General features: G+C 49.6%; 1 protein-coding gene across 1 annotated transcript in view; it reads right to left on the bottom strand.

Annotated features, from left to right (window-relative positions):
• LOC106813255 (canalicular multispecific organic anion transporter 2-like) overlaps positions 1–8,614 on the bottom strand; it is a 33,964-nt gene that overhangs the window by 12,197 nt on the left and 13,153 nt on the right. Inside the window, exons 11-12 of the mRNA XM_014817343.1 lie at positions 8,465–8,612; positions 2,360–2,504 (exon numbers count right to left, since the gene is read on the bottom strand). Coding sequence (XP_014672829.1) covers positions 2,360–2,504; positions 8,465–8,612 — 293 coding nt within the window. The remainder of the gene's footprint in view (positions 1–2,359; positions 2,505–8,464; positions 8,613–8,614) is intronic.

The raw sequence follows: 8,614 nt of genomic DNA, 5'->3' as shown, positions 1-8,614 counted from the left end.
GGACGGACGGACGGACGGACGGACGGACGGACGGACGGACGTACTACGGACGACACCCCATGGCAATAGCTCATCTTGACGATGTCAAGGCGAGCTAAAAATGCACATAAGCACATAAACACAAAATTTTGCACACAATGGCGTTCACGGACCCTTTGAAGCCCATCCACGAACCACAAAGGACTCCACGAACCACAGGTTTTGAACCGCTGCACTAGACGATTCCATGGCGCTACTGCAATAATGACACGATGCGATCTGTAATCGAAAAAGCACTCGGAGCCACACACCTTAACGTTCACTTTTCCGATGTGCTTCTCCATTTCCCCCAGGAGGGCGCTGAGCAGGGAAGACTTCCCCGATCCAACCTGACCGACGACGGCGGTGAGAGAACCGCTTCGCACCTCCAGGTTGATGTTAGACAGAGTCGGTTCGCCGACGTCCCAGCTGAACGTACCGTTGTCGACCATTATCGCCGCGGCTGAAGACGAGACGACGGCGATACAAATAGAGGAACGGCAAGATTCCGGCAACGAGCGCGAGAGAGAAGGACGGTTGCAGCCCACCGCTACAAGCTAACGACTGCACTAATTAGGTTAAGTTAATTAAGAAAAAGCAGTGACTGTCAGACCGCATCGCGTCTTTGATTACGACGGTCAAGACGTGGATTGCTGCTCAATGGTTAGGTTATGATATTAAATCATAAATTAATTCAATTTAATTTATACAATGAATTAACTCAATGGCGCAAAAATCGGCAAACGCAGTTGTTGTTTTTCTTTATCATACGTACTTGCACTTTCGTCGTGATCGATGCTGCCTTTACTGATTTCATCATGACTAAAATAGTGATTGAGTCGCTTCACTGACACACTCGCCTACAAACACAATCGCAGGTTTAACATCGTTCGAGACAAGACGGTTATCGAAACATTTAAATTGCTGATCCGAGCTGATCGATGCACGACGGGATGAATTAACAAGATCGTGTGCACGAACTGCATACCATCTTATCCCTTTATTTAAAACTGCTTTTTTTAAACAGTGTTAAGTCCATAGAGAAAAATTTAGAAGCCAAAATTTATCTGACACCGTAAGCCCAAAACTTGATTTTGTAACAGAATTTGTCCATATTAACAATTAGCATATAAATTCTTGCTGTGCAATAGTATCAATTATCGAATTAGAAAATGCTCAATTGTAAGGAAATTTTAAACAAAACAGAAAAAAAGATCTTCTAGTTTACAGTGCCTTCTAATATCAGTCTATAGTACGCTGACACCAGATTAATAATAAAGCTCTTACCAATTACTGTTTTTAGTAATAAAAGATTATCTGTTTCATACTTTTTATACCTGTTTTATATTGTTATATTTCGTCAAAGAGACTATGTTACTAATATTGAAAAGGTTATTCACTTATTGCATTCAAATTAACCTTATCTTGCTCAAAAAATGTTATTTACACAGTGACATGAGCATATTATAAAGTTAAGAAGAGCGTTATGCACATGCAGAATAAGAAAAAAACATGAAATGACATGAAAAAAAAAACGAAACTATGTAAAGTCACAGTAAAGACAACAGTGATACCAAACTAAATCAGAAAAGTGCCTTTTCTTCTGTCACTGTATCTAAACCAATCCTCTCTCTCCATCTCTCTCCATCTCGCTCTCACTCTCTTTCTCTCTACCTCTCTCTCCATCTCTCTCTCTCCCTCTCTCTCTTTCTCTCTCGGTCTCTCGCGCTCTCTCTCGCACTCTCTCTGTCTCTCTCTCTCTCTCAAACACAATCTCTTGCCCATTCACTCTCACGGTTTTCGGTCTCTCTCTTTTTCGAATGTAGCAATAAATAATCACCTGTATTGACTGGCTTATCACAAGAGGCAGCAAAGTCAATGGCAATCTCAAAATATTAAACAAAGAAAGTGAAACAAAAGCTCTGTCGGCAGTAAGAACGTTTTTTTCGTCGATCAGAACGAAAACCATGAACGACAAAAGAGAAACCTGAAACATGCAATCGACAAGGATTAGTATGTACGGTCGAGCAAGAAAAAACACACGCACGGGCACGCAACACGAACCTTCGGATCTCTCTGCCACCAGCGAATGCATCGGTGGATTTGAACGAAGCAAACAAAACGTAACAGATGTCAGATGGTCAAACGGTCAGACACGACTAGACGGTCAGACGCGACTAGACGGTCAGACGTGACTAGACGGTCAGACGGTCAGACGCGACTAGACGGTCAGACGTGACTATCGGCGCGCACCTGTTAACGATGCGGCGCGCACCTGTTAACGATGCGGCGCGCACCTGTTAACGATGCGGCGCGCACCTGTTAACGATGCGGCGCGTACCTGTTAACGATGCGTCCGAGCGGCGTTGTGTCGAAGAAGGTCATAGGCGAGCGCATGAGGCTGAGCAGGCAGTTGTGGTGCAGGAAGCGCGAGGCTCGCACGGCTCCATACGCGAGTGCGATCGCTCCGGCCAGCGCTGCCACCGCTGAAACGACGATGCGCAAACGAAGACCCGTTACCACGACGACGATGACGACGACGAGGCGCGGCAAGTAACCCAGCGAATCAGGGGTGATGCGGTAATACGGTAAACGAACCAGATGGTAATACGGTAAACGTACCAGGTGGTAATACGGTAAACGAACCAGGTGGTAATACGGTAAACGTACCAGGTGGTAATACGGTAAAGGTACCAGGTGGTAATACGGTAAACGTACCAGGTGGTAATACGATAAACGTACCAGGTGGTACGGGACAGGCTCGAGCGCACGCCAGCGGTGCCGTGATCAGAACCGTTCATGAATACGAGGAAAACGAATCGGACCGAAACGGAATTTTTTTGCTCTGGAGGGAAAAATCGGGTGGTTACTTGTTGTCTATTACATTGTCCGGGTTTTTGCTTAGCAGGACTCCTTCTCCCAGCAGCCGCATGGCGTGTTTTCTTTTCGTGGTCGACGTTACGTATGATTTCTGCCGTCTAGTAAGGGTGACGTTTAGTCGCGCGTGTTTTGCGTTCTGTCGCGTAGTTGACGTTTCTGAGGTAGTAGTACGTTCTCTGACAGTTGAGTCAGTCGGAGTGTAGTAAGTCTGACCGGGTGTGTTGCGTTGCGTCTAGTGAGTTTATGACGTCTAGTCGCGTGGAAACGTGGTAGCTCGTTTGTTCGCTGACGCTAGTCGTCTGACGTCTTAGTGCAGTGCGGACGTTCTGAGTTGCGTCTGACGGTAGTGTGTCTGACCGATTTAGTGCTGTCTGACCGTTTGACGTTAGTCAGTGTGCTGACGTTAGTCACGTCTGACGTCTGGTCAGGGCTGAGCAGTCTAGTCGAATGTCTGACCGTCTAGTACGTCTGGCCGTCTAGTCAGCGTTGAACGTATTAGTTCGTTTTTCTTCTTGAGCGTCTTCAGTCGTCGCTAGGCGTACCGTCTGTATGTATGGAGCCGTCGGAGTCGTGTACCTTACCTTTTGGCTAGTAGTGGTCATACCCCTGTGTTGATTGTCTACGTTTTGCATGACATCTGTTACGTGTTTTGTTTGCTATCTTCAGATTCAGCGATGATTCGCTGAGTGGAGAGAGATCGAAGTGTTCGCATGCCTTGCATGGCGCTTTTGCGTGTGTTTTCTGCGTCGATGCTTACTACTATCGGACTTGGTCATTGCGAGTGGTTCAGTTTTCTTCTGTATCCGTTCATGGTTTTCGTTTGAGAGACGAAAGAAACGTATCTAACTGCGACAGAGCTTTTGTTTCACTTTTCTTTGTTTAATATTTGAGATTGAATGTTGATATGCTGGCTTTGTGATAGCCAGTCAATACAGGTCGATTGCGTCTCTTATTATTGCTATTCGAAAAAGGAGAGACCAAAAACCGTGAGGTGAGATGGGCAAGAGATGTTGGTGAGAGAGAGAAGAGCGAGACGGGGTGCGAGAGAGAGGGCGAGGAGATAGATGAGAGAAGGAGAAGTAGAGGCGAGAGAGGGGAGAGAGTGGGAGAGAGGGCGAGGCAGAAGAGAGAGAAAGGAGGACATCATGTGGGGGAGCAGGAGGAGGCACGGAGAGAGGTTAGAGAGAAAGAGTGGATGAGACGAGAAAGCGAGCTTCTGTTGATAGAGCGAGAAGAGGCTCGAGAGCGAGGAAGCGACGACAGCGTGAGAGATGGACGAGTGGAGGAATGAGTGTAGAGAGAAGGAACGACGCGGAGCTGATGGAAGCTGTTCGTGTCGGTGGATGATGGTGCTCCTGCGCCTTATCCGAGCGCTATCTGGGGTTTTTCGCGGTGCTGCAAAAGCGACGAGGATGGGAGAGAGAGGTGGAGATTGCTTAAGATAGTGAGCAGAAGAAAGTTTCGGATTCTAGTTTGGTGATCATTTTGTCTTTATGTGAGCTTTTATAGTTTCGTTTTTTTTCATGTCTTTCATTGTTTTTTATCTGACTTTGCATGCTGCATAAGGCTTCTTCTTTTAAAGGGTATAACTGCATCATCGATGTATCGAAGGTGCCTTTTTTGGGTCGGTTTTTCTGTGTTGTTTTAAAATGTACGTTTTACATTGAGGATTTTCTATTCGATAAGTTGATACGATTGCACAGCAGAATTTTATGCTCATTGTTATAGACGATTCGCGCTCTTTCTCAAGAATCAGAGTTTTGTGCTTGTTGTATAATATTTTCATGTTTCAATCTGTCATGCCGGTTCCTCCGGCAATACGTCTTTGTAGCAGGAAGCCGTGTTATGTCGCTATACCGAAAGGTTGACGAAGGTTATGAATGATGTGTGGTGATTGTGGATAAATATTTTAGGGCATCTAATTTTTTGTTATGGAAGTTTACACTTGTTTAAATACGTCAGTTGAAATAAGGGTGTATAAGGTGTCTGCTTAGTTGGTGCACCGATTTTGATGTATGTGCTCTCGTTTGGAGGCATCGTTCTATTGGTTCAGAAATATGTAATGTTCGCATGATACGTCTGTGGGGGATGAGTATCATGTATTTGAGACTTGCGATTGATTTGTAGAGAAGGTTAATGTAGTGTTTCTGAATGGGGTCATTACTATTATCTATCATGATGAAATCTTTTCAAAAGCGGTATCGTAGGAGTATCGGCGGGGTCTACGACGAAGTGCAGTATTGATAGAAAACAACAAACTCGCTGGTTTCCAGATTTTTGCGCTTGTGAGTTAAGTTCATTGTTATGTAATAATTTGTGATTTGTATTGTTATAGCGGGGTTTAGGGGTATAGAGAAGGCTAACTATGCTTTATTGGCAGCTCAATCAGTGGGGTTGTGGTGCGTCGTAAGTCATAAGAGGATGCGTTGTCTGACAAGTTGGTTCTTATAAATTGCGTAATTAGTGCGAGTCTGGGGTGGCGGAGCGGGCGCGGGGAATGTGAGCGTGGCGTGCATACGTCGGCTTTCTCGGCGAGTTCTTTTAGCTCGATGCTTTGCGTTTAACGTGCTGTATTACGTATCCGCTCGTGAGCGTTCTGCGTCTTGCAGCCTAGCTGCTAGCAGCGAGGGTGGAGATGCGGACGGATTGGTACGACAAGCAGGAAGTGAGTGGTCGGGGCGACGTGCGGCGAACGCTGCGGGAGACCGTGTGCATCTGGAAGGGGCCGAAGGGGTCTCTGCACCGCGGCGTCTGCGTAGGTTTGCGAGAGGGAGTACGTTCCGAGTGTAGGCGAGCGTCCTGGGAAGATGGATCAGAGTGAGCTATCGAAAGACGGACGGTGAGTGTGATACTCGACACGGTTGCTTTTGCTGGTCGGTGTTCAGATCTCGCACATCGGTGTTCATTAGTGGGAGTAGGCGCGGAATGGTATGGGTTAGTGCGGCCAGGTGCGAAAGAGTATATTGCAAAATGTTGCTAGGAAATGGACGATGGATTGAGGTGAGTTAGTTCGTAGCGGCACTTGTGTGTGGTCAAATGTATAGCACGTGTAGATGTGACACTTTATTTCTGCTGCGAATGACTGTGGCGTGAGGTCAGTAGTGTCTCTGGGCGCGAATGTATAATGGAGTAGGTTCTGGGGTCCGCATATATACTCTTGACTCCGGGCTATCAGGTGATATCCCCCTCTCGTTAGCACCAGCCAATGGTTGCAGTGTACAGTTTGTCTTCCTGCAGGAGCACTGGTTTTCTGGGGACGGGTCCCGGATGAGCTGGGTTGACGATCTCAACGATGCGCGGAGAATTTTAGAAACGTTAGACGAACAGCTGATTCAGTTGTTTAGTGTTAGTCATATATGCGTGATGCGTGGATAGCGAGCGTTCTGTCGGCGGATGAGGCGGGCTGCGGGTTTCTGCTGTTGCGAGTTTCTTTTGTTGAGGTTCGTTTTTTGGCTCGTGGCGTACGAGAATCAGCATGCGTGGAGGGTAAGAAATTGAGTACATCGGAAAGGAGGGGAGATAACATAGGTTACAATAGAGTACAGCGGCCGACGAGCTATGGTCGACTCGTAGTCGATCAGTGAGATGGCGCTTGAGCCCGACTCTGAGATTAATACAGTGTGCAGAGGACCTATCGAGCTTGGACGATTCGGCGAGATAAGGGTGGGCAGTAGGTTTCCTTCAGTGAATGATCTATGTCACGTGGTCACTTGCTCGTCTCTCTTTCCTAGGTGGGAGTTTGGTTGACTTAATGTGGCGTAGCGGGGAGAAGTGGAGTGCGTGGAGGGGTCGTTGATTTCTCTTTTCTTTTCTCTGCTGGGATGTCTGTCTCTCTGCGTTCTTCTCTCTGTCGTCTGTCTCTCTCCTTTTCTCTCTCGTTTCTCTTCCTCTTCTCTGCTCTGGGGGTGTCTCTTCTGCTTCTTTCGTTCCATCAGGGGGGCGGTGCTCGGTTTTTCTCTGCTCTCAGTTCTTTCCTCTGTCTCTCTTTCTCTAGTGGTCTCTCTCTTGCGCGTTGGTCGTACGTGCGGTTTTGTCTTATGGTACTCTTTAGTTTTCTCTTCTCTCTCGCGTTTATTTGCGTTCGGCGGGCTTTCTCTCTTGTGTCTGTCGTTGCGTTCTCTGCTCGTATTTTGTTGTTTCGCTCGTGGGCTCTTTCCTCGTCTCTTTCTCATTGGTTGCTGGGGCTGCGTTGCTCTCATTCGCTAGTCTCCACGGTACTGGTATATTTGTCGTGCTTCTGTCTCTTAGCGTCTGGGCTCTCTCTGATTTTATGTGAGAGGTGCATAAGCCTCTTCTCGAGCGGATGCTGAACTGCTCTCGGTTTCTCGAACGCGCGGGGACGCACCGGCGGAGCGGTCTATTATCGGTAGTGGCGAGTGGACGATCAGGCGCGAGGGATGTTTGCCACGAGCAGGGGGGGTAGCAACGGACGGCACGGCATCATCGATGATCGTTTTGGGCCACTGACACGGCCTTGCGCGCGTGCGCTCCAGCGCGCGCGCTGGGTCGAACGCTCGGGGTCAGAAAACGATTCGACAACGGTCATCGCGCGGTGCTCAGCGGGGCCAGGGCTGAGTCCAAGATCAGAGCGGGACGTGCGTTGTGTTGTCGTGGGGATGTGCATGTGTGGGTTAGACAATAGGTCTCGCTTAATGGCATGGGTGGGGGGGGACGAAACTGTGCCTGGGGCTGTCCGGTGCTGTGGTTGGCTGGTCTCATTTGTTGGAGTGGGCGTGGTGTGATTCGTCGGGCTGGCGCGGGTAGTGGGCGGCTCGGTGTGGCGGGAACTGGTGTCCGTGGGCGTTGTGTGGTCGAGGTTGTGGGTTGCATGTCTCGGCTTTTAAGCGGATTGTGTACGCTGGTGACAGTCTGTGGTGTGGGTGGAGCGTGGTTCGGGGCGCTACGTGTTGTGCCGGTGCGAAATGCTGTCGGCGGGGGTGCTGTGTACATGTCTCGCGTGAGGGCGATTGTGTTACGAGGGACAAGGGTGTAGGTGTGAGGGCAGTGTGTGTTCGCAGCGCGTGGTTGGGGGCGGTTGTGCGGGACAATGGTTCGCGCGTGTGCGTGTGTTAGACAGGCGGGGTCGCTGGTTATAGCGGTGTGTGGATGAAGGTTGAGTGTGGGGACAGGTCTCGCCGTAGCGCTGGTTGGTGTGTGTGAAGTCTGCTTATGGCCAGAATGGACTCCGTTGTGGTGAAATTGTGCCCGCTAGGTGTGAGCTGGCGTCAGTGGTGGACAATGTCTTGCGGGTATGGCGTGGGGCTCAGGGCGGGTGGTGGCTCGAGTGTGAGCGGGTGACAATGTCCGCAGCTATGGGGGTGTGTAGGTGAAGGCACGTGTGTGGGTGACGAGTGTTCTCGCGGGGTGAAGGGGGGGGTGGGGAACGAGATGTGCTGGATAGGGGGTGTGGGCGGCGGGTGGCGGGTTGTGGTGGGTGGACAGTGTCTGGTCAGGGGGCGTGTGAGCGGGCAGGTGTGGGGGACAGGGGCGTGGGTGGTGCGGCACAAGATTTTGTGTGGCGGGCGCAGAGGGTGGTGACAGGGGGGTGATCTGAGCCTGTGCTCACGGGTAGGCATGGGATTAATGTTGGGTGACAGTGTCTTCGCAGGGCCCTGACAGTGACGATTCATCGAGCGGTTTTGGGTGACAGTGTCTCGCGCCGGCCGGGCGAATGTGCAGGTGGTGCCTGCTGCGTTGCGGTGCTGATGCAGTGGCT

Source organism: Priapulus caudatus, unplaced genomic scaffold (genome assembly GCF_000485595.1).
Source record: "Priapulus caudatus unplaced genomic scaffold, Priapulus_caudatus-5.0.1 Scaffold746, whole genome shotgun sequence".
NCBI classification, from domain to species: domain Eukaryota; kingdom Metazoa; phylum Priapulida; class Priapulimorpha; order Priapulimorphida; family Priapulidae; genus Priapulus; species Priapulus caudatus.
Note: the sequence above shows the minus strand (reverse complement) of the source record. Positions and strands in the feature narration are given on the sequence as shown.